The sequence below is a fragment of the Squalius cephalus genome (assembly GCF_949319135.1).
Source record: "Squalius cephalus genome assembly, chromosome: 9".
In the NCBI taxonomy this organism is placed as follows: domain Eukaryota; kingdom Metazoa; phylum Chordata; class Actinopteri; order Cypriniformes; family Leuciscidae; genus Squalius; species Squalius cephalus.
The window spans coordinates 36,686,831-36,713,442 of NC_137130.1; the positions used below are offsets into that span (position 1 = coordinate 36,686,831).

At 38.4% G+C, this 26,612-nt stretch overlaps 1 protein-coding gene across 2 annotated transcripts in view; it reads right to left on the bottom strand.

Annotated features, from left to right (window-relative positions):
* Positions 1-960: 960 nt before the first annotated feature.
* The window catches only part of adam23b (ADAM metallopeptidase domain 23b), a 42,633-nt gene continuing 16,981 nt past the window's right edge, over positions 961-26,612 (bottom strand). Inside the window, exons 7-26 of one of the 2 annotated variants that reach the window (XM_079880552.1) lie at positions 25,772-25,841; positions 25,446-25,492; positions 24,165-24,230; positions 23,336-23,404; positions 22,952-23,118; positions 22,786-22,870; positions 20,144-20,231; positions 19,997-20,048; positions 18,696-18,795; positions 17,987-18,058; positions 17,777-17,863; positions 16,583-16,663; positions 16,434-16,484; positions 13,862-13,925; positions 13,152-13,257; positions 12,561-12,680; positions 12,258-12,426; positions 12,002-12,113; positions 10,706-10,796; positions 961-2,406 (exon numbers count right to left, since the gene is read on the bottom strand). In XM_079880552.1, coding sequence (XP_079736678.1) covers positions 2,361-2,406; positions 10,706-10,796; positions 12,002-12,113; positions 12,258-12,426; positions 12,561-12,680; positions 13,152-13,257; positions 13,862-13,925; positions 16,434-16,484; positions 16,583-16,663; positions 17,777-17,863; positions 17,987-18,058; positions 18,696-18,795; positions 19,997-20,048; positions 20,144-20,231; positions 22,786-22,870; positions 22,952-23,118; positions 23,336-23,404; positions 24,165-24,230; positions 25,446-25,492; positions 25,772-25,841 — 1,743 coding nt within the window. In that variant the 3' untranslated portion in view covers positions 961-2,360. Of the gene's footprint in view, positions 2,407-5,389; positions 5,925-10,705; positions 10,797-12,001; positions 12,114-12,257; positions 12,427-12,560; positions 12,681-13,151; positions 13,258-13,861; positions 13,926-16,433; positions 16,485-16,582; positions 16,664-17,776; positions 17,864-17,986; positions 18,059-18,695; positions 18,796-19,996; positions 20,049-20,143; positions 20,232-22,785; positions 22,871-22,951; positions 23,119-23,335; positions 23,405-24,164; positions 24,231-25,445; positions 25,493-25,771; positions 25,842-26,612 lie in introns of those variants that run through there. The other variant, XM_079880553.1, reaches the window with a different exon arrangement.

Below are 26,612 nucleotides of genomic sequence, written 5' to 3' on the forward strand. Positions count from 1 at the left end.
CGGTTTGTAGACAACCTACATGAACCACTGAACCACTGCCGCCCATCCGACCTGGACTCCTGCCCGGCCTGATCCACCCTGGAAACCTGCTCCACCCCGGCCTGCCCTGGATGCCTGATGAATTCTGAAGTCGAAATGCAGTCGCCAGAAGTAAAAAGCTAAAGGTAGGATAGAACGAACTACACCACAGTCCCACGAATGCAACGTTTCATCACTAAGCTTCCGTTTTATCAAAAAACATTTTCCCAGAACGTTTGATTTAGAATAGTTTATAAGAGCACAATTATAAGCATGATGATGGTGTAAAAGCGGATTGAGTTTATCTGTTCAGTGTGATGAAGTTTAATCTCCTCGACAGCCTCTGTAGTCACATTAAACCACTTGTTAGCAACTGCCTTTTTCAAGACACGCAACAGCTTAAAAAAAAATCATGAGTGGGGTGATACTGATGCATTTTATGTTGTAGAATAAAACATGAAAGTGTCTTGAGCTTGTGTTCACCGCAGACCTTATTTTATCCATTTAACCAAACACCCCATTCAAAAAACGTAATGACTTCAGGACGATGGAACCGGACGTGCTAAAATGTTAACCACGTTTTGTCATACCTACACCACTCTATGTAGGGAACCACTCGTTATACATAAATCATGTAACAGTTCATGTTTTACTTACATATACGATTTAGTTTTAATCCAAATGATGCATGTTTGCTGAGTGAACTCTCAGCAACCAAGAGCAAGCAAAAGAGGTTCTCTCTCTCTCCTTTCTTCACCATATTCAACCAAATGACAAACTTTACACTGATGTCTGAAAAAGGGATGAGCTCTACAAGCTCGCAAGCTGCTGTACGCTCAATCCGCCGTGCGTTTTCCCACTTATGCACCACAGCTATAGAGGCGTTACTACATTTTGTTTAATATTTCACTAATTAGATACATTTACTTCATAGACAGCCTTCTCTTTTGTCCCCATCTCTGTTGACAGTGTTCCTTTGACTGGACACAAACACTGTACACACGATGCGTGGTGTCGGAGCATTTTTATGAGTAAACAAGCACAGTATCGATACTGGTATCGTATCGGTGCATCCCTAATTTCAGGTGATCAGTTACCATAATAATACCTCGCCCCAGCAGAGGGAAAAATATCACTATAAAGTGCTGTGTATTACATCGGAAACTCACTTTTTTCCTTTAGATCTTTGGCTTAGAATCACCTCCTCATTCAAAGTGGATGGTGACGTACAGCATCTATAGATCACTTACATTCAGCTGCACAGCCCCATATCAGAGCAAAAGACCAACAATAACAGACAACTTACAACACACACACTATTAAATGTACAGGATTTATATGAAATCAACCTTCACTTATATTAACATATTAATGTTTACTAAAAAAAAAAAGTATAACAATTTAGTCATGAACATTCCTAAAAATGGGCACTAAACGTGCTCCGTAAAAAACAACAACGAAAAAAATAAATAAATAAAATAATGAATTAGAAAGATATTTAAAAAAATTATGTTATCCATCTTAAAGGGATAATTCACCCAAAAATGAAAATTCTGTCATCATGTACCCTTATGTCTCTCGCTCCATCGTTTGGTCTATGTATTTAAACCCTCCGTTCAGTTCAGTTCTTTGTCTGTCTGGTGTCTTCAATGTAAACGTGTAGTTCTGCTGTGCCTTGTGCCAGAGTGTACTATGGTACTTTCACTGTGCTATTTTAACCTTATTAGAGCTTGTTGCCATTCAATTGTATACATACACACAGTATACAAGAGTTGCCAATATATTCTGCTTGACATCTTCTTTAGTGCCACACTGAAGATAGAAAGGCACACAGTTTTGGAACAACATGAAGGTGACTAAATAATGACAGAATTTTTACTTTTCTATGAACTATTCCTATAGATTTATCTGGCCGTTTATATGTAGAATCAAGTCCATCCCATAATGTCTCTCTAAGGCTAAGCCATGCAGCTATCAATTACTTCTGTCGAATAAACAATCAAGAAATTATGGGGGTCTGAGATCGTGTTGAAAACAATTAAAGGTCGTTATGTTGTATTCTGCTGAATATGGGCATTAGCCATGCAAAACCTTCAAAGAGGTGCCAAGGCCAGGCCGTTGTGATGTCATGCTTCTGTAATGTAAAAATGATCTGATTGGCTGTTGGGGGAGAGGGGGGTATATGTCAATAAATTGGCTCTGAGAGAGAGGGTGGAGCTTATAAAAGGGGGTGGAGCTACACAACTAAGGTATTGTTGGTTGAATTCTTCACTATTATGTATAATATTTTCAAGTATAACTAATGCCAGAATACAGAAGCTCCGGAGACAGGAGCGTTCCTTCTAGATGGCAGAAGCACTTGGATCATATCCCTTCCGTTTGACGTTTCTTGTTGTTTGGAAGAAGAGGAAAGAAGAAAAAAGTTATTGGGAAACAAAACACTGATGTTTTTGAGATACAAATTTGAATCTGTTTCAGCTCCACAGCATCCAAATAAGAAGAATCCAATTGTATAGTTTAACTACACATGGTCACTGAAATGTGTTGCTTAGGTAGTAAATTTGTATTCAGTTTACACATTGTGGAACTGAAGCAGAACAATGTGCGCTACAGAGAACAAGCCTCACGTCAGCGGACAAGGACATAAAGAGCGAAAGGCTGGCAATGGACTATTTCAGTGGAAATGCACTGCTTCAAGAAGAACAGACACACTCAGTGTTCATGTGATCTACTGAAGGGGTGTCGGTCTTCAGGGCGTTTACACTGACAGCACATTGCAGGAAACCAAGCAACCAGTTAGAGTTGGAGATTTGAGGTGACAATCATGTGACAAATCAGTGTGTCCAAGATAAAAAAAAAAAATATATATATATTAAAAATGTAGTAGAAATGTACACTTTGTATCTATGTTGGTTTTATATAGTAAGAAAAACCTAAATGTTGTTCAATACATTTTTTATTTATTTATTTAGTTTTAAATTGAGTCGCTCTAAAATGTCACGTGCTCTAGCCATCCAGCAAAAAGTAATGGTGACACTACATTAGTTAACTTGAACTAACGATGAAAATTTTAATTTTTATTAACTTTTAATTATTACATATGAATTCATATGAGCAAATGATAATGTTAATAACCTTATTATAAAGTGTTACCAAAGTTCATTTTGAATACATGTGGGAGAGCACACATTGCAATAATCATTATTTGTTTGTTTTTTTGTTTTTGGTCACATCATATGCCATTTTATAACATTAGCTTACCAAATTATGAATATAAAGAGTTAAATTATGTGATATTTTACTAGATATGATGACATTGAGTATGTTTATATGAACCCTCAATGCAATTAATGGCATTTTTAATTGCAATAAACAGGCATGTAAAACACTATAATGGCATAGGCCTATATTCCACTCTGATTAAAGTGTGCATATGCTTGGGACAAACACGCTGTTCGACATGAATATAATGCAGTATATTGATGGTCAAAAACATTGAAATGACAAAATTTAGGCTCATCACCGAAAAAAATCCAATACGTCTACAGAAATGTGTTTTGCATTTGACTTGAGTAGATTACAACAGTGACCAGTAACACACTGACTGTATGGAAGTTCATCATTTATGCTGTGCATTGGGATTTGTAAATAATGGCAGGGCTCGCAAAATTTCAAAATCGCTGGTAGGCCTTCGGGCAGGCACTCTTCAGATTTTGGTAGCCCGAAATGAATTTTACTAGCCCATATAAAAAGACTACAATTTTTAATGTAGAATATTGGTTAGGAGTCAAAACAATGAATCAAAAACTTTTTCAAAACACATATCTAAAACTAAAAAGTTACTTTAAAATTTTTTTTTTATTTATTATCATACTCTCATTGGGGGCTGAGCAACTCTTTAGTTTAGTGTCTAATACTCACTATTAACTTGTTTCATTAACGTACAGATGGCAGGGTTTTTTCATCACTGAGATCCCGAATGTGAGATATGCTAGTTAGGGGGGTTCGGGTGCTCCCCCGAGAAAATTTTGATTTCTCTGATCTATATATGTGCATTTTAAGATGTTTTGAAGGCCAAAAAAATTGGATAACAATAGCTTTAAAATCATGTAAGTGGGCAGCTGATTATTTTTCTCTCCTCATCAGCATCACACTCTTTTTCTCTTGCTCTGTCTCTTCCCCTCCTAAAGCTGAGCTTTGACTCATATAGGCTTTTCATTTTTGTCTGTCAGTGAAGTAAACTTAGGGTCAACTGATTTATGAATCATTTTCTCAGATGCATTAATTTACTGAAAGCTACTAGGAAAGCTAGGTAGCCTAACTAAGTTTATTAAATTCATTCACAGTCTGTACACATTCATTATTGATCTTATTCCTAATACAGGTCTTTATAATCAAATAGGTCCTACATTTAAGGTTATTAGGGGGTTCAAATTTTTTATTTCTCTGATATGTCCATTTCAAGACGTTTGAAGGCCAAAAAAGGATAAGAAATATAGCTTTAAAACCATGTCAGCAGGCAGTAGATGATATCTGCTCTCACTTCTTATCCATCACTCTTTCTTTTTCTCTCAGTCTCCTCATCTTGCCCTGTCTCTTCCCCACCTAAAGCTGAACTTTTTTAATTTACTGAAGGCTACAAATTGTATATTAATTCTCAACATGTACACATTCATTATTAATCTTGTGCCTATGATGAAAACGGCTTTGTAAATGCTAATGTCCCCTCACAATGACAGTAAACTAATTATTAGTCACATTACATAGGCCTATTTTCAGTTCAAAATGGCGAAATTCAACAAAAATATATTCATTTGCCTGATTATTTTTGTCATACGTTTCACATTTATGACCTAAAAACGCTGTCACATTATGAAATGTTTAGTTTAGCTACTTACATCTTATCTCGCACTTGACCGTAAACTGAAGCGTCGAGTCGCTCTGCTCAAATTCGTGCTCAGCAGCTTCTTGTGAACATAAAGCCCGCCTACTTTGATTTGATTGGTCATCTCAAATATTCTGACATTGACGAGCACCACAGACCAATGAGACTCAGATGAACACAACACACACACACACACCCTGTCCGCTCTGCTCGGCGCTGCTGCGGATTGAAGATGAAGAACGCGCTGAATCTGATTATAACAAGACTGAAGCGAACACTATTTCAGATAGCCCGTCGGGCAGGCCGGTTATGCATTTTGGTAGCCCGACTGGAAAACACAATAGCCCCGGGATGTCGGGCAGGCGATTTTGCGAGCCCTGAATGGTAAAAAAAAGAAGAAAAAAAGAAATAGCGAATAATCAGAATAATGAAATCTGCACATAACCGGGAGTGAAGAGGTTTTCTTGTGTCATGTAAACATCTCACGGCGATTAATTGGTGCACATGTAAACGTATTCATTGACACACAGTCATGAGGGTCTGCAGGTGTTCTCTGATATCAGTTCTTGTTTTATGTCTTTTTTTCTGCATGTGGGTTGCACAACTATGATATAAATATATATTCCAGATTAAAAAATTAAGCGCCATGTCATTGATCAGACTATCAAAGGGAATAAATCAAACATGATCCACCTACAGTTGACGCACTTTGCAGTCGAGTAGAAACATCTACTAACTCTACCGTGATTTGGCAACCTCCAGCGAACGTAGTGAATCACTGTCAGTGTGAACGCCCATCCAAAATGATGCATTTCCTGGACAGCCCCATGCAGACGGTATAATTGTGCGCGAGAGTGAAATGCCAGCATTTATGGACCTGGCCATGCAGACCAGTGCCAGTGAGAGCTGTCTGTACCAGGTGGGTTTGCCAGCCAGCAGCTCCGCTAGGAGACAGGAAGTGAAGAGCACGTGTCATGTCACAAAGGCTGATACCCTGCTCTCATCTTGAGTTTACACAAGACTGAAAGAGAGTGCAAGGGTTAACATGATGTCTCGCCACACTTCTCCAGTACTTACCCCCACACTTCATCACTTAAAGGAACAGTGCACTCAAAAAGGGAAATTCAGTCATCGTTTACTAACCCTCCAAACCTGGATGAATTTATTTTTTAAAGCACAAATTATCCAAAATTCTATTTTTGAGATGTGAAGGCCGAGTCTGATGTTTAATTTAGTGCAATATCGGTATAGTGCAAATTGTCTTTCCAGTTACTTTTGCATTACGTTTGACAGCTAACTGAATCCGATCTGATTGAAATGCGACTCAATTTCAAATTTCATGATGCATCTCAATCATAAGATAAAGGATCGTAATCTAATCAAATCACTATACAATTATATATCATTTTCATTGTGTAGAAAAGAGCACTCTGGAAAGAAAGTCATACATTTGGAACAACAAGAGGGTGAGTAAATTATGACAGGATTTTCATTTTTGGGTGAAAAAGCCCTTTAAAACTGATTGTGAATATGAAGTTCATTGTAGGAAGTTCGTGACCAGTCACAACTTTGTATGCATAGATATCTATTCTAGATACCACATTAGACTACTCCAGACACGCCAACACGTCCGCCATCTTGGAACATCAACATTTCAGACAATACTCAGTCAAAAAATGAATTTTCAAAAATACCACATTACCACAATACCACAAAAGTTTTTTTAAATAAACGTAATTTAAGTGTACTTCGAGTATACTTTCATGACTGAATAAAAAAGTTTTACATAAAATTTACATTTTAAACCATTATGTTTTAATAACCTTTTGTCGTACTTTAAATAAGTACCCTCACAGGCATTTCCTTGATCTAGGTCTTGGAGGAATTCGTACTCTGCATGAATGTATACGCAGGCCGCCTTAACATATTCTATGGTGGTTGGTATGCATGACATGGGTACGGGAGGCGCAGAGGGTGGAAGAGACACTTGCAGGCTGTCTCTCTCCCTCAAGTGTATCGTTGTGGAGGAAACCTGCCTTACCCACCAAGCCTTGCAGGGTCACTTCGGCCCTTGTGGGTATGGCTTACATGGCAGCAGGTCAGGCTGGTGCGTCCCTGCACACCATGGCAGTTTTGCAGGCTTACCAGGCAGACCTGCTTTAAGAATTGGATTATGGAGAGGAGTTTGCCCTGAATGCAGTTAAAGAGCTATGCAGGGCCACAGACCTTGCCCTCCGTGAAACTAAGCAGATGGTCACACCGATGGCCCTTCAATGGCTGCTATGGTTGTTATGGAGCGACATCTGTGGCTAAACCTCACGGGGATCAAGGAAACGGACAAGGCTTTTCTCCTGAACACCCTAATCTCGCCTTCTGCCCTGTTCGGTGATGTTGTCAACACCATCGTCAACAGATACCAGGAGTCTAGGAAACTGCTAGCAGCGTTCAGGGATTGAATCCCTCGCCATATCCAGGAGTCGACACCATCCACCAGTCGCTCCAGGCCAGGGCCAGTGATAGGAGGGAAGAACAGAATGACAACGTGGCGGCCCCTATTTCCCCTCACAAAGGGGACCGGGAAGCACACTCAGGCACAGCCATCCTGGGGGAGACAGGATCTTCTAGGATGGTAAAGACAAAGTCCTGACACAGTTGGTCCCTGCCAGTTTGCTGATTCAGGGTGCCGAGCAGGCCAGTGCTATCATAAAAATTATCCATATGTCAACAAACATATGTCAGTGGGTGCTAAAACATATCTCAGTAAAGTTTACAGGATTTGGTTTGCCTTCTGTCCACCTCGATTCAATGGCGTTGTAGCTACAGTGGTACGTCGGGAGTCAGGAATGTTTTCATCAAACAAGAACTACAGTCTCTCTTGGCAAAAGGGGCCATAGAAAGTGTACCCCTTCCAGAGAGGAACTTATGGTTCTACAGCCAGTACCATATTGTGCCCAAAAAAAGATGAGGGTTGCATGCAATTCTAGATCTGAGGTGCCTGAACTGTACTCTTTGGACATACAGATTCAAGATGCTTACCCTAAAGTTAGTTGTGTCGCAAATCCAGTTCAAGGACTGGTTTGTGATAATAAATCTAAAGGATGCCTACTTTCACATCGAGATTCTGCCAGAACACAGGAAGTTTCTCAGATTCACTTTTGTGGGCTTAGAAAAATAAAGAAATAAATTAAAAAGAAGCATACCAGTATTGAGTTCTTCCCTTTGACCTAGCTCTATCCCCATACACATTCACCAAGTGCATGGATGGCGCTCTGGCTCCTTTGAGACTCCAAAGCATCCGTGTGCAGAACTAAATAGACGATTTGCTGATACTGGCTCAATTGGAAGAGCTGACGGCACAACATTGACATGTTGTGCTCGCCCACTTGAAAAAGTTGCGGTTGAGATTGAACGGCAAGTAAAAAGTGTGCTTTCTCCAGCTCAGAGATTCACTTTCCTTGGGGTGGTTTGGGACTTTACCACAATACAGGCAAGTCTGTCTCCTGCATGTGTAGAATCGATTCTAAATGCTTTTAAAGATATCAAGCTAGGTCAGGAGCACTCAGTTCTTCAAGTTCAGAGCCTGTTAGGTCTCATGGTGGCAGTGGCCAGCATCATTCTACTAGGCCAACTGCACATAAGACCATTTCAGTTCTGGCTCAAAAGCAGGGGATTTCATCCTCTGAGCCTTCCCTTCAGGGTTGCAAGGGTCACGTACCATGGGCTACATGCTCTATGACTTTGGAAGGAGTCACGGTTCCTGAACAAGAGCCAGGATCTTGGGGTGTGTTGCAGTCACAAGACTTTAACAAAGGACGCCTCTGTCACAGGATGGGGTGCGGTTCTCAATGGACGACCAGCCAGTGGGATTTGGGGGGACCTAAATCTTCATTGACGCATAAATTGTCTAGAAATGAAGGCAGTGTTTTTGGACTTGAAACACTTCATCCCACTCCTAAGGGGCTATCATGTGTTAGTCCACACAGACAACACATCTGTAGTCTCTTACATAAATCACAAGGGCGGTCTGCATTTATATTCCCTTTTCAGGCATGCATGCAAACTTTGGAGCAGATATCCTGTCGAGACAAGTGCTGAGGCCCGGGAAATGATGACTCCACTTACAAGTAGTGGAGTCCATATGCCAAGGGTACGCCAGAGCGGAAGTGAACCTGTTTGCCTCCAAGGAGACGACCCACTGTCCCCTCTTTTTCGCCCTCAAACCCTCCAGATCCTCTGGGACTGGATATCATGGTACAGACGTGCCATTTTCCTTTGATGGCTCTGCTTCCGGGGGTTCTAGCGAGGGTCAGCCAAGACCAAGTCCACTTTCTCATAGTGTCTCCGTTCTGGCCGGCCCAAGTATGGTTCTCGGACCTGATTTTTCCCTTGGATGGCATTCCATGGTAGATTCCATTTCAGAAAGATCTTCTGTCTCAAGTGCAAGGGACAATCTACCACCCCAGGCCGGAAATCAGAAAACTTTTCATATCATGGTGCGAGCAGCACCACTTGGATCCAGTCAACTGCCCGGTCGGTTCAGTGCTGGAGTTCCTTCAAGAATGTCTGTCAACGGGTTTGACCCCGTCTACAATAAGGGTATATGTGGCCGCCATATCAGCTAGCCACATACCTTTAAAAGGGGTTTCTGTTGGGAGGCATCCTCTGGGGTCTCCGTTCTTGAATGGTTCCAGATGGCTGACGCCTATTTGCAAGTCACGAATTTCGTCCTGGGACCAAGCATTGGGCCTGGGAGTGTTAACAGAAGCTCCATATGAGCCATTAGAGTCAGTTTCAGAAAAAATGCTGAACCTCATGGTGACTCTCACTTTTGTAAGATGTTTGTGTTGCGGAAGGATGGTCCTCTCCGCACACATTCATCAGGTATTTTAGTCTGGATTCAGATTCAACCCCAGGGTTTCAAGGTTGATCTGGTATTAGCCCATGCTCACAGCTGTCTGTGCAGAAACACAGCCTTGTAGGGCAGGCATTGTCCAGTGGCGTGACGACATTCATATTAAAGTTTCAATTACGTCAAGCCATGATGCGGCATTGAGTTCCACTCGAAAGGTAACATTTCAGGTTATGTATGTTAACTGGCTCCCTGAGAGATATTTACCATATGCAGAATTTTAACATGAATGACAAACTGAAAATCAGCTGTTAAAGACTATTGCAGCTATGGATACTGATAAATGTTAATAACTACTGTGGGTTGCAGACTCACAATCAACTTGCTCTCAAGTGCTCACGGACCGGCTTTGACTGTTTCAATATGGCGGACGGGTAATGCATAGAGGTCTGTAGAAACAGTTGCTAATTATTCAGCAGTAAAATACTGTAGCTGAATTTAATTATACATTTAATTGCATAGAACATCTATTACAATTTATTTAATTATTGTCTGAAAGTTTTAAAGCTGTTAGTTTCAGCTGATTCTAAACTATCTATTCCCCACATCAATCAAGAGATTTTCTGCAGTATGTAGATTCAGTCTTCCTAGCTTTGCTATAGATGCCAGTTTGGTGAATGACAACTGAAGTTGTGTGTCATTTTAACATGCAGGTCAGGATTTCAGCTGGGCCCTACAAGCTGGTTTGAGGTTCTGCTGCAGTGAAATTTAAACCAGGTTTTAACGCTCAGAGTTCTGCATTATTTGCCCTAGATCTCAGTTGTTCACTCCGTTGGCATCTGCAGAGCGTTTCTCTCCTGGTACGGCATCTGCAGCAGAAACCCAAACCATATCAGTGTAAGCTGCAGGTATAGTGTTGCCTAGAGCGAAGAGACATGCAGACTGGTGCTTACTTAAACCCCCAGCCCGTCCCACCCAGGACTATAGCTGCCACCAGGATGGCCCCTGCGATGGACCCTATGATGAGATTGGTGGCACTAGGACCTGTTTGGGCAAGTGTAGGAAAACGGGACATGAGCTTTGATTTGCTAGAACTCAAAATATCTGTTCCAGCAAAACAGATGGTGTTTTAAAAAGATCCAGCATTTTATGCCATGTTTGAGGTTTGTTATTTCAATTCTTCCGGTCAGCCCTAATAACACTGCGTGTAACGACAACGTATCAAACTGTGGTTGGTCACTTCACATGTTGATCAAACTAGGGATGGGCATTTTTCAAAAATATTGTATTTGAATATTTGGGGTCATAAATAACAAATATTTGAATATTAATTTATTTAAATGACATTTGAGAAAGACACTATTATATTATTCATCAAGTTTTTGTCACCATTTCTGAACAAGCTTACCTTTTGGACTTCCTGCTTATGCTTGTTCATTCTGCTGATCATTGTTCAAAAGTTTGGGGTCGGGAAGATTTTTAAATCATTAATTCAGCAAGGATGATTTAAATAAAGTTGTTTTTTGTTTTTGTTTTTTTATCTTAATGGCCCCAATTCTTTGATCTGCAGCATATCTATGTTTGCCTGTAATGGCCCTGCCTCACTGTAAGAAAAAAAAAATGCAGAAAAAGCTACTAGTATAGTTCTATAGTCTGTAAACTAGTAAGTTTACAGACATTTCCTTTACTGCAATGCGTAATTCAAAATATGGGTAAAACACCTGTGAAAATTTTATTTGGAAAATTCCTTCATATGTGCCCTATTTTCAGAGACTTTTCTTAGAGTGTAGTTTCCCTCTCTCTGATGTATTCTTTCCTGTCCACTGGGTGGCGCTTGTCTCTAATGTTGCCGTTATGATTTTAGGAAATGTGTCATGTAATAACTTTTATTGTTATTGTTTATTGAAACACATATATGCACTACAGTGGACAGACAACTAAACTACTAAAATTACTATTTCTACAAAAACAATAATAGTACATTATAGTTCAAAAGTTTGGATTCAGTAGGATTTAAAAAAGAAATTATACTTTTATTCAGGAATGATGCATTCCAAAGCTAAAGTGAAAAAATCTATCCAAACCAACTTCTGAGCCTCAATCATTAAGCCTAAAAAAAATCGATAATGAATCCATTGGAAATAGAAAAACTATTTAAACTGAAATCCCTCCTGCAGTGTTTTATGAATGAGCTCTATTGTTTTTGTATGTGTAAGCATATGTGTTTGTGTAGGAGCAAAGCAACAAACCCTTGGGTTCCTCATCTTCACTAGGGGCCGGTTCTTTTGGAGGGTCAGGCATGCTACAGTCTGTCCCCGCCCATGTTGTGTCACATGTACAAGCCGCCTCATTATTGCACACCTGTTAAAATTTAAAATCAACCAAAACAATGCATAAAATACAAATCACATGAATTATTTCTAAGTATTACTTTCTATGTATAATGAGAAATTGATTTAGGAAAATGTACATGTATTCAGTGTGTGTATTCGGGATTGTTCTCACCCCATGACTGGAACAGATGTGTCCGTTGTGTCCGGTGGGACAGGAGCTCAGGTTCAGATCCTGAATAGGGAGACACTTCCTGTCCAGACACATCATTGACGGACCACATGGAGTCCCATCCTCCACATAACCGTGATCAGTCTGATCATCCAGCAAGACGTGACCACCGCTGAGAAAACAGTGTGTGTGTGTTCAGATCAGAGCACTCTGATATTGGCAGCATAATCTCAGTAATGAATACTGTGATATATTGCAATAGATGCAAAACATATTGATCCCTGTATTTGCCTCTGAGCTTCTCACCTGCAGTCGATCAGTCTGCCCTGATGGTTGAAGTTTGTGGGAGTGATTTCTCCTTTCATAATTCCAATCCGTGGGATTCGGCCCATGTTAGTGCACAACAGATACCCGCAAAACACATCACTGCAAATATAGAGATCACAGCGACACTTCTGTAAGGAACATTATACTCAAATTCACACCAATAGCACATACTCCTGCTGAAAATCAGAAACAATGCATTGTGTGTGTTGCCATTGCAGAGGACTGTTGAGTTGGAATTTTTTTTTTTCTTTGTATGTGCATATTCAAATTTACCAACAAAACTCAGCACTAAAAGTGTGAGAGATATGGGAAAGAGGCTAATATATATATATATATATATATATATATATATATATATTACAAAGTATTTTTGAGACATGGATTACACTTCACAACATGCAGCTTGTTGAGTTTGTGCTATTTCTCGTCTAAGCAAGCAAACAATTTTCTCCTGGTGGACAATAAAACACCCGAGCCATATCTAGATCAGAATATCCCAGGAAGAAGTGGGATCTTTAGTTTTGGGCCGGAAAGCAACCTCCCAGAATGGTTGAATGGTTTAAAACTCACTGCTTACTGCACTGGATCCATTTCTCTCCATCTTGACCACAGTTGCCCTTCTCTGAGCCCTCTGTGTTCAGCTTCTCATAGCAGAACTTCTCAGAACTCGCAGCCTCTGTATGAAAACAAAGAAAAAGGAGGGAAATAAGGGAAAAAAGAAAATAAACTTCAGTATAGATAAGCTAGTTTGACTAATGGTAGTTTACTGAATGTAGATCTACTCTACTGTATCCACCATTTAAGTCATTAGTCAACTAATTGCGCTTTATATTAATAAGCCATAAATCATAATAATGTTCCTTTAATTGCCTATATAAAATACGCACAAATTCAAACATAAAGCTTGTCACAGCGCACCAGTAAAAGTAATGATTATGAATGTGTTGTGAAAAAAATCCGAATGAGACTGTTTAACATTTTAATAATTGTTTTCTGTGTTTCCGGCTGCAGAGATTAAGTCAACAATGCTGACTCGTCATCTCCGCAGAAGTGGACGCTGAGTATACACTGAGTTTCGGTTCACTTGTCATGTGCTCATGTTCACTGAGACCGTATCGACAGAAAGTGCCATTATTTTACAAAAGAACAACATTTTGTTGTTATTGTGAGTTTACAAAAATAAAAGTAGGCCCTTTACAGTTTGCATTACTCTTATGTGTATGACCAAAAACGACAGAGTATCATCATCATCTTGATGTTGACAGGTAATGGTCACTCACTTGGACCCCACACATATTTACACTGACTGTCTCTCGTCTTGCACTCCCCAGCGTAGCAGCGGCCCTGCAAAATCAACACAATCGCACTAATCAATAGTTAAACACCTACATATATCAATCAAAACATTGATCAGATGATTACTGGCCTTTTGGAGATCAATAGCATTGACTATTATCAGTGCCTGCTCTGCTAAAATATGCTGACTCTTTCCAATGACTAATGAACATCTTTAAATATTTGTAAATATTTTTTTAGCCTAATTATCAATTTAATGCAATAAACGCAATTTGCTACCCTTATATTTATTTTTAATACTTTTTTTTTTACTACCATTCAATTTATTTATTTATCTACATTTCATTCATTAACTTATTAATTTTATAAATTTCTACTTTTACATTACCAATAGAATTATAATAGAACAAGCTATTAAAGCTATGAAATTACACAAGTGGAAATAGGTGTATGTAAAAAAATAAAAATAAAATAATAATAATAATTCCTACATACATGGAAACTCTGTTTCCTTTTATCTAATATATCAGATCATTTAAAAATCTTAATTAAAATGAGTTTTGTAAATACATTTATATCAGAAGCTCTTTAAGATTATGACAAATTCCAGCTTTCTTGATACTGTCACTGGCCATTTAAAGTTCCCCTGTGGTGAAAATCCAGTTTTTAATGTTGTTTATGTGTCTATGTGGTGTTTTTAATATGATCAAGACAAACCATGTGTAAATTCATAAGTCGACAGCATTGCTGAGTATTTTCTCCTTAAAACTGCAGTGAACCAAAGACAGTAGTGTTGTCACGATACTAGAATTTCTAACTTCGATACGATACCTTGAAAAATATCGATATTCGATACCATTTTCGATACCAAGGAGAAAAAAACTGCCACAATATTAAGGTTTTTATTTTAACAAGTCTAGAACATGACAATGAGGTATATTTTACATGAACAAAAATGTCCTGAGGTAGTACACTTGTTCAAAAGCATAAATGCTGATTAATACATTAACGTTATTTGATGAACAGATTTAAACGCAAACGTATGCATAACACTGGATCGACATGAAGTCAAGTCAAGTCACCTTTATTTATATAACGTTAGTGCTTTTAACAATATGGATTGTCAAAGCACTTAACAGTATCAAATTGGAGCATAGAGTGTCAGTAATGTATAATAATATTAAACATTCAATTTTCAGTTAAAGGCATTTCATTATTGAATTCAGAGATGATTGCAGAGATGTCAATGTCTAGCCCAGTTTAGTTTAATTAGTGGCCTATCTGTGTAATCAAATTGATGATAATCGCTAATGAAGGCAAATTGCAGAATTAAATAATATTTTTTTTTAATAAAGTTAAATAAGCAATTTTAATTTACATTTGACCACAGTTAAAATATTTACTTGTCTAAGATTTCTCAGTCAGATTATATTAACTTTAAGAATTACGGTGAAAAAACGAGACAACACACACTCATATCAACAACAATACTAGGCCATCTTGGTTAATGTTTCAGAAATGTTAAAATAAGAAGAGTTACCAAACTCTCGTAATTATTTATATAGATCCGGGTGTCGGTCTTTCAGGTGCTTTGCTATATTAGGCCCCGATCACACCTAACACATTTTTCAGGTTCGAAAACGCGAGGCACACAGCACTTACCATCACACAGAACGAGCAGTGTGCTGCGTTTTTTATGTTGCTAGGCGACCACTGAAACGGCTGTCCTGTCAGTCAAGTAAACGTCAAATCAGCCTTTTATTAACTTTATTTACTTTCTGTTAACATTGTGGTAGTTACGGTTCGTGAAGTCATCAAGCTCATGGTAACCTGCGAGAGCACCACAAGTTTATCCTCCACCATCGCAGTCTTCGAGCGTTCAAGCAACTAGCTTTCATCACTAAAACGGAAGGCACACGAGGCGCAGCAGGCGCATAAACAGCGCGCAGAACGCTCGCTAGAAACCAGTTGAAAATAGGCGCCTCTCACAGCAAAAAACGCGTCAGGTGTGATCGGCCCCATTCACTTCACTTTTGCTATTTAACCAGAGCAAATGAGACAAGTGCGCATCAGCGTGTGGTGTTTGTCAACGCGCCTTTGGAGAGAAGTAAAAGTGACAGCTTGGCTAGTATCGATACTTCGGGAAATTAGTATTGGTACCGTTCAGATATTTCAGTATCGATATTTATCGAAAAATATCGATATTTTTGACAACACTAAAAGACAGTCTCAAAAACACGCTTTGAAATCGCTGGTGTTTCTGACGTCACAAACTACCTTGTAACCAATCAGATCAGCGGCTCATTTGCATATTTATAGAAGCACAAACTAAATGAGGCAAGGGTGTCGAGTTACATTCAAGATATTTGAAGAATTGATGAAGGCATGAAGAATTTTTTTCATGGAAAAAACATTTAAATATGTAATTTTAGTGATCAAAGATGAGTTTTAAAGGATGAAATTATTGACTACAGGGGGACATTAAATAAAAAACCCTCATTGGCCAACCCGCAATAAATACCCATGTTTCAGTAGAGTAACAGTTGTGGTGTGTACCTGTTCGAGAGAGCAGAAGTAACCGTCCTGCTTGTGTAGATTGGGAGGGCACTGCACAGACACACACAGAGATGCAAAGAAAGGTTCAATAAAAACATGCATAATCAGACTGTTATATGTGATTGGAGTAGTGCTGATATGTCACTGACCAGCCCTGAGTCTCCTGAGCACGTCTCTGAAATATCACAGTCATTCACGGCGTAGCGGCAGGTGTAACCTCGCGGGTAGAACTGAGACAAAGAGAGAAAGAGATAGAGCTCCCACACACCTCTTGTGAAAGATTACCTGTGCTTAACTGTATTGAAGGTGCACGCATAGTTTTTGAATTCATTATGTTTTAATAATCATTTGTCGTGCTTTAAAGAAGTACACTTATTGTGAAGTGTTGACTAACATTGATTATTATAATTTGAACAGTATTGTTAAATTTGTTGCCTTAAAATGATTAAGTAAATAAACTTCTTTCTGTAACAGATGCGTGCAGATAGAAAGACGTAGACACAGAAGATGAAGATTCAAACTTTACTTATAATAATCCAACAGCGATCCACACAGAAAATAGAAACACACACCATAGTGTTAAGGATACAAGAGTTCAGGATAAGGTGACCTATATATACACAAACTCAAACCAGATGATTAAACTAACACAGCTGACACGGATGAACTAGTAATGACAGTAACAAGGATACTGATGATGAGTGACGCTAATCAGAACAAAGACACATGACAAATGAAAACAAACTGAAAGTCTATGAAAACTAAACTAATGGGGAGTTTACATGACAGCGTTTTCAACTAAACCGTAAAACTTTTTATCCATTTTGGTCATTCGTTTACACGACAACAACGTTTTGGGTGCCTGAAAACGCAAACTTTTGAAAACGGATTTCAAAGTGCAAGTTTTTGAAAACGGTCTGTGTGTAAACAACAAAAACGCGAATCTCTGAAGACGATGATGTCATGCACATGCGTGTTACCTGTTCAGTCTATTGTGTTTCATTGCCATCTAATGGCTTGGCAGCAGAATACAGCATTTTTTGTCGTTTTCACAGATCCGTGTGGATCGGGATAGTTTTGACAATTGATGCGGAAAACTCAAAGGAAAAACTTCTCCGTTTTAAGCATATCGTTGTTGTGTAAACGTTCCCTAAACTGAACGGAATGGTGACACATGCGTAATTTAAAAAATTAAGTTATCTGGAATTGTCAAGTTCACAACTTAATTTTTTCAATTACATGAAATTTATTTTCTTAATGATTTTAAGGCAACGGGTTCCCTCACTTTTTTAAGTTAATTCGACTGATAATTATTTACAGTGTACTGTGTGACTGACTCTCACCAGACATGTTTTATTGCAGCAGGGTCCGTCGCTGCAGTGTGCACCATTAGACAGAGAACACTTTTTACAGCACTCTTTAATGCACTCCTATGACACACACACACACACACACACACACACATAACAGCTGAATACTGCTGTGACACTGTAGTGATCTTATATAATTTACTGTGTATGCGCTGTCTGTATATGAGTATCATGTAAACTCACTTCTCTTGGTCCACAGTCACACTCCTCTCCTACTTCTACATATCCATTTCCACACTCTGTCTCTTCAAAAAGCTGCAGGACATACATGCAAAGGACATGAGGATGAGTTGATAATGGCAGAATTTTCATAATTTTGGGGTTTCTCTTTAATTGTAAATGAAACTGCACTTATAATGTACTTCAAATCAAATAAAAAATTAAAAACTGGGTCACACTTTACTTTGCAAGTGTCAACTATAAATTAGTGTATCAGTAGACTGTTAGGTTAGGTGTTAGGGCACAGGTAAGTAGAATAAGTTGACGTAGTTGTGAGTGTCGCTTCGCAGTCAAAAGCAAACAGAAGCCATTATAATGACTGACGCTGTCTACAGTGATACAGTATACAGATGCGTGTTCAGTTTCTGACTCTCCATGCGCTTGAGTCTGTCAACAACAGGACAAATGGAAGAGTGAAAGAACGTTGGCTTTGACGTGTCCAGTTTAAACTACAGTTTCTGCTTTAAACTCTCCGGAATACCTCACCATATAGACATCATATTCGTTTGTTTTTACAAACCGAGAGATGAGTTATTACAGAAAACTATTTCTGTGGTAATGTGCAGCATGTCACAGATGAGATGACCTAGAAATATTTATTTCTGTCTCTTCATACTTTCTCATGCTGTTTCTTATTTTTGGATAAATTCTGATGATGTTAATGATGCCTGACCTTAGTGGGTTTGTTAAAGAGGCAGGATCCCCCTCCCTTCAACAGGAACTCTTTAAAACCAGTGATACTGCACTTAGAGAAAATCCGTGTGAGCTGAACCCTGAGTAGAGATGAAGAGAGGAAAAACGGTTTTGCAACAATTTACTCTCACTGACAGACCCATTGAGATGCATGATATTTGAAAACATTTATTAAATTAATAGGAAATAATTTAATTTATTATATATACACAATAACAATAATTGTGTGTTTTTATAGATTGTGTGACTGTGTGGTAACAGGTGAGTTGATATTAATGAGTGCATGTCTTAAAGTGCCCTATTATACTTTTTCAAATACTACCTTTCATGCAGTTTGTGATATACCTGTGTGTGAATGAAAAAGGGCTTCAAAGTTTTAAAGATTTAAAGGTTTGTATTTGTATTTGCACATTTGCATAATGCCAGTCTATGATCTTCATTGGTTGCTGGTGAACAACATCTACTTTGACCCTCAAACACTGTAGTTGTAGCTGAGACTGGAAGAATTGACCAATCAGAGCAGAGCAATCACATTAGACTGGGCCATCTGACCAATCGGAGCAGAGCAGACCAATCACAACAGACTGAGCCATCTGACCAATCAGAGCATAGCAGACCAATCACAACAGACTGGACCATCTGACCAATCAGAGGAGAGTAGACCAATCACTACAGACTGGACCATCTGACCAATCAGAGCAGAGCAGACCAATCACAACAGACTGGGCCATCTGACCAATCAGAGCTTAGCAGATCAATCACAACAGACTGGGCCATCTGACCAATCAGAGGAGAGAAGACCAATCACAACAGACTGGGCCATCTGACCAATCAGAGGAGAGAAGACCAATCACAACAGACTGGACCATCTGACCAATCAGAGGAGAGCGGACCAATCACAACAGACTGGGTCATCTGACCAATCAGAGCAGAGCAGACTCTTTGAAACGAGGGGTTTAGAGAGACTGAATCCTTACACAGGTACAAAAGAGCAATGTGTATTATGAAAAAAAGTGTTTCTTGACTTTGAAATTAAAACCTGCTGCAGGAGACTCCAAAACTTAAAATAGCATACTTGGGGCACTTTGACTGTTGAATTATTGTATGTTTTGATGGTGTTTGTGTGTAGTACATGACAGTGACAGTTTTTATAAAGTGATGTCAGAACTAAACAGCTGTCTAAATGATATAAACATATCACAGGAGTTTAATGAGTACATTGTATATGGATTATGGTGACTTGTCATATATCACACAATGTGTTTGTGTTGAGTATCTCACCCATTGTCCTCCATGATACAGCCTAACCAGGAGTTCATGCACCCACAATCATCTGATAAGACAGAACACACACAGTGAGTTAATGTTCAGTATTTTATATCTCAGTATCAAAGTAAATTGAGCAAGATTATGAGAAAGAGTGTGTACTTTTTATTGATGTTGTATCCCACTGAATGCCAAGATTCTGAGCCAAACTCTGGGACAGCACGAGTGCCAAAGTCCGCGTAGAGCCATACTGCACATTCATCAAACACACACACAGAGAGACATGTTGGGTTTTCATATAATTATTTTCATACTGTACTAACTGTACACTCACCTAAAGGATTATTAGGAACACCATACTAATACTGTGTTTGACCCCCTTTCGCCTTCAGAACTGCCTTAATTCTACGTGGCATTGATTCAACAAGGTGCTGAAAGCATTCTTTAGAAATGTGGTCCCATATTGATAGGATAGCATCTTGCAATTGATGGAGATTTGTGAGATGCACATCCAGGGCACGAAGCTCCCGTTCCACCACATCCCAAAGATGCTCTATTGGGTTGAGATCTGGTGACTGTGGGGGCCATTTTAGTACAGTGAACTCATTGTCATGTTCAAGAAACCAATTTTAAATGATTTGAGCTTTGTGACATGGTGCATTATCCTGCTGGAAGTAGCCATCAGAGGATGGGTACATGGTGGTCATAAAGGGATGGACATGGTCAGAAACAATGCTCAGGTAGGCTATGGCATTTAAACGATGCCCAATTGGCACTAAGGGGCCTAAAGTGTGCCAAGAAAACATCCCCCACACCATTACACCACCACCACCAGCCTGCACAGTGGTAACAAGGCATGATGGATCCATGTTCTCATTCTGTTTACGCCAAATTCTGACTCTACCATCTGAATGTCTCAACAGAAATCGAGACTCATCAGACCAGGCAACATTTTTCCAGTCTTCAACTGTCCAATGTTGGTGAGCTTGTGCAAATTGTAGCCTCTTTTTCCTATTTGTAGTGGAGATGAGTGGTACCCGGTGGGGTCTTCTGCTGTTGTAGCCCATCTGCCTCAAGGTTGTGCGTGTTGTGGCTTCACCAATGCTTTGCTGCATACCTCGGTTGTAACGAGTGGTTATTTCAGTCAAAGTTGCTCTTCTATCAGCTTGAATCAGTCGGCCCATTGTCCTCTGACCTCTAGCATCAACAAGGCATTTTCGCCCACAGGACTGCCGCATACTGGATGTTTTTCCCTTTTCACACCATTCTTTGTAAACCCTAGAAATGGTTGTGCGTGAAAATCCCAGTAACTGAGCAGATTGTGAAATACTCAGACCGGCCCGTCTGGCACCAACAACCATGCCACGCTCAAAATTGCTTAAATCACCTTTCTTTCCCATTCTGACATTCAGTTTGGAGTTCAGGAGATTGTCTTGACCAGGACCACACCCCTAAATGCATTGAAGCAACTGCCATGTGATTGGTTGAGTAGATAATTGCATTAATGAGAAATTGAACAGGTGTTCCTAATAATCCTTTAGGTGAGTGTATATTCTCTCCCCTTATACTAATGTAACGAAACTGCCCCGAGACCCAAAGGCTGAGGATCCAAATGCAGTTTTAACGAAAGGGTAATCCACAATCGTAGTCAAAAACAGGCAAAGGTCATAAACACCGGGTAACCAGTCCAAACAAAAACAGGGTCACAGGCAAAACCTATGGCAAAAACAGAGGAAACCAAGAAAACCGGACAGAAAATCGAAAAATTAAGATACAGAGAACCAGGAGAATGCTCAAAATTGCAGTGTTACACTAGAAAAGACTTTGCAGGGAATGAATGAGAAAACCAGGCTTATATAGGGTGATCTAAACAAGGTATTGACACGCAGGTGGATGTAATCATGGCTAATTAGTCTGGGCAAAGGATTATGGGGAATGGTGTCTGTGATGGTGTGGTGATGGTCGGGGGTGAAGTGTCCTCTGGTGGTGATCACAGGCTCTCTCACAGGTGATCGTGACAACTGAACCTACCCATCACATAAAACTTTCTGCATTTTTACATTTTCAAAAATGATTTATAAGCTGGCCAAGGAATGTCCCACAAGGACAAGGATTTTGGATATTGCCACCTATGTAGGGACATTTTGTCCTAATCAAAACCAATCAATCCTTTTATTCAACAAGGATGCATTAAATTGGTCAAAAGTTACAGTAAAGAGACACATTTTGACACATAATGTTACAAAAGATTTATATTTCAAATAAATGCCGTTCTTTTGAACCTTCTATTCATCAAAGAATCATGAAAAAAATTATCAGTTTTCACAGAAATATGAGCAGCGCAACTGTTTTCAACATTAATAACAATCATAAATGTTTCTTGATCATCAGATCATCCTATTATAATGATTTGTGAAGGATCATGTGACACTGAAGACTGGAGTAATGATGCTGAAAATTCAGCGTTAATCACAGGAATAAAATACATTTGAACATATATTCAGGTTGAAAACAACTATTTTAAATAGTAATTTCGGAATATTACTGTTTTTACTGTATTTACTGTATCAAATAAATTCAGCCTTTCTGGGCATAAAAGACTTTTCAAAAACATTGAAATAATTATTCTGCACCCTAGTTTGCAAACTTAGTTCAGTTCCAACTAGGAGTAAGATCATGTGTAAAATCAGCTGTAATATTCGCTACTATGAAGAAAACTTCATTGTGATACAGTCTTTAATGAGTTCAGCTCCTTATTGTGGATGTTTGCTGTGAGTCAGTCAATCTACATGTGCTTCACTCACCTCAACGACTCCAACCCCGTGACTCACAGAACACATTCCTCCAAAGTACGCCGCGCAGCCCCGAGGATAGTGAAACGTCACGTTCCTGCACACACACACCGACGCTCCATTACGCACAAGTCATTTCTGCACATGTGTGAGCAGTTATGCACAAACACGAACTTACGAGAACAGATGCACCGCGTCTGCGTGCTTCCTGATGTGTTGCTGTCGGTATTTGGAAAAGTTTCGCAGCATGTCGAATGGAATCACACTAATGGGAATGTGATCTTTATCCGTCCAGATCTCTAGGGCGACCAGGACCACACGCGTGTACAGGTGATCTTTAAAACTCTTCCATTAGACAGAGAGAAAGAGCAACAGGGGGAAATGAACAACATCTTTCCATTTAATATCTACACTTTTTGTGTAATTTAAATCGGAATTGGCATTTCTCATCTCTAGGGGTCCAAAACCATTATGGGTTTCTGAAATTCAGCTCTATGGGTTGTTGAATTGATCATTAACACAAACTATTGACTGAAAAGTGATCAATAATTCAGAAACTCACAGCATCCACCAGGTTGACCACAGATTTGGCAAAGTTGAGTGTGCGCTGCTTGGTCCCCAGTCTCTTAAACTGTGGGATAATACTGATATAGTTATAACCTGATCATAAAAACATCAAACAAACACTCAAACTCAAACTCTTTGGTTCACTGAAGTTTCAAGGAGAAAATACTCAGCAATGGTGTTGACTGATGAATTTACACATGGTTTGTCTTAGAGCATTTTAAAAACACCACATATACACAACATTAAAAGCTGTATTTTCAACACAAGGGGACTTTAAGTTTATTTTTATTTTTTAAAAACTGTACTTATTATATTAATAAAATAAAAGGCCACTTAAGGGTACCTAAATATACTTTAAGACTTTAAAAAGTGTACTTTGTAATAATGTAAAAATAAGTTTTACTTTAAAGTACATTTTTAATCATAATGTTTTAATAATATTTAGTCATGTTTTAAAGTACACTTGTTTTGATGTGTTGACTACATACTAAACACATGTAAAGTTGATTATCATTTTAACAGTAGTGTGTTATTTTATATTTTTTGATAATTTAAAATTAATATATTTTATATTCAACTTCATCATTACAGTTGTGTAATTACAAATATATTTAAATACAATAGAAATTACATTTTAGTAAATAAAATAAATCCATTTTAGTTTACCATAAATGCTAATCAGCAGTAACTTTATTACATATTTTAAAGACAATAGTCTTTTAAAAGTCTTTTTAAAACTGCTGCTAAATTGTACTTCTTCACAACAGAGATCATGTGCCAAAGACACTCACATACTATAATATTCAAACAGCATTTAAACACACCATGTTGTGGTCGACGACGATCATCAGCTCGATGTACTTCATCTCCTCAAACAGGTTCCTCGGGATCTGGAGGAGGAGAAGGAAAACACAAGCATGGCTTCAGCTTCTGCATGAACGCTCCTCAAGAACAGTGTCCTAAACACTTTCACACATTACAAACTCTCATAATGTGCTGCCGTTACATTTATGGATCAAAGCATGTGCACTGTTCTAGATCAAAGTTTTTGGATGGATCCCAATTTACATATTTCTGCAACAACATAATTTAATTTATGGCCTCAAAAACAAACTCCTTTTTTGCCTAGTGAAAGCTTGCATTTTTCTGGTGATGGGAAAGTACATTTAAAAAGTTTGGGGTTGGTAAGATTATTTTATATTTTTAAAGAAGTCTCTTCTGCTCACCAAGGCTGCATTTATTCTATCAAAAATAGAGTAAACATTGTAGCAAAATTGTGAAATACTATTACAATTTAAAACGTCTGTTTTCTTTATGTTAAAGTGTAATTTATTCCTGTGATCAAAGCTGAATTTTCAGCATCATTACTCCAGTCTTTAGTGTCACCTGATCCTTTAGAAATCAATCTAATATCCTGATCTGATGATCAAGAAACATTTATGATTATCAATGTTGAAAACAGTTGCGCTCCTCCAGATTTTTGTGGAAAACATTGTAATTTTTTTTCAAGATTCTTTGATGAACAGAAAGTTCATTAGAAATCTTAGTATTATTAACCTTTACTGTATCTTTTGGTCAATATAATGCATCCTTGCAGAAGTATTCATTTTATTTTTTTAAAAATAGGATTTTGTCATCACAGGTAAAATTGTTTTTCGTTTAATGAATACAAATAGAAAGTAGCTCCACTGATGCACCTGTTGACATTTTGAATAATTAATTTTCAGAAGCACACCATTATTGGGAAATACTTCTATACTAGTTCATAAAATTGCATAAAATATTGTTTGCATTAGCATAACAGTCAGCATTTTGATAAATAAAATGCATAATTTATTCATAATTAGCTACTTAATGTTTTATGTTCGACTGTTTAAAAGCCTCCCATCCAGACACCAGTGTCAAACTGTTTTTACTTCACTAATGTTTGAAATGCATGAATACGATCTAGTATGGACTTTATGCAGATTGGGATGTAAGTGCCAGTTCTAAGGCTGGGTCTGAGTCTCTCTGTTTGACATTATGGGATGTGTGTGTTGGTTTGCATTGACAGTGTTTTGTTCTGGATCACTTTGTGGCCTGTATCCATCAGCTCGAACTCTTACAGCTCGCTTTTTCCTCTGTCGAAGCCAAGACAAATCCTCCTCCATGCCTGCACACACACGTACACACACACACACACACACATGTTTGTTCGTTCCTTCCCAAAACAGAAATCATCTAACAAGAGTGTTTCATTGTTTTCAGTGACACAAAGCACACATTCTCTCTTCTCCAAACATGATTTAACTGAGAAAATAAAGATACTGAGAAAATCTGAACATTCAGTGCTCTCAGCGGAGAGTCACGTGCCATTCAATTGTTTTAATTGTTAAGGGACACTCGAAACTCTCATTCTACTGCGAGTCTACAATGTGCATTGTGCCTGTACCTTCATCTCCTGTAGGTGTTTGCTGCAGGATATTTGTTCTGCGTAAGACATGCGGTCTCGCTGTTCCCTCCTAATGAAATAAACACAGAGTATGAGCAGCCAAACCTCACAAGTTCATCATCCAAAGCTGCACATAGCAAAGTTTTAAATGGCCTTGTGCTTTTGATTAGTGTTTTTAATGAATTGTGCAGTTTGGTTTTTGATAGTTTTTTTTTTTTTTTTAGAAGATGGTTTGTTAGTTTAAAATTAAAGTTCAGAGATTTATTTGAGTCACTGTGTGTAAGGAGAGTGTGTATGGAGTTAATTAAAGTGTTTAGAGTTGATGTGCAGAGGAAATAGCTACACTAGAGCTGCAGTAACAGAACGACTGTTGATGATACAACCATTTTCTTTGCTTATAACAAATGTGTACATATTCTTACTGGAGACTTCATATGACCAAAATAATCTTTTGAAACTTGCAGACGCTAAATATGGCTGTCTATAAATCATACCTAATTATTATAAGAATAATATTCAATAAGTAATCTAATGGAAAAGTAGGCTTTATTTGAGGAAATACTTATTTTCATTCAACATTTTTATCAAGTTTCCCAAAGATACACCACCGTTATGTTGCATTTAATTGATCAAAAATACAGTAATACTAGTATGTTACCTGTATATTGTGAAATATTATTACAATTTAAAATAGCTGTTTTCTATGTGAATATATATTAACTGTAATTTATTGAACAAAGCTGAATTTTCAGCAACATGATCCTTCAGAAATAATGATGATTTGATGTTCAAGAATCGGCTTTTCTTATAATCACAGTTGAAAATTGTTATTCCGCTTAAT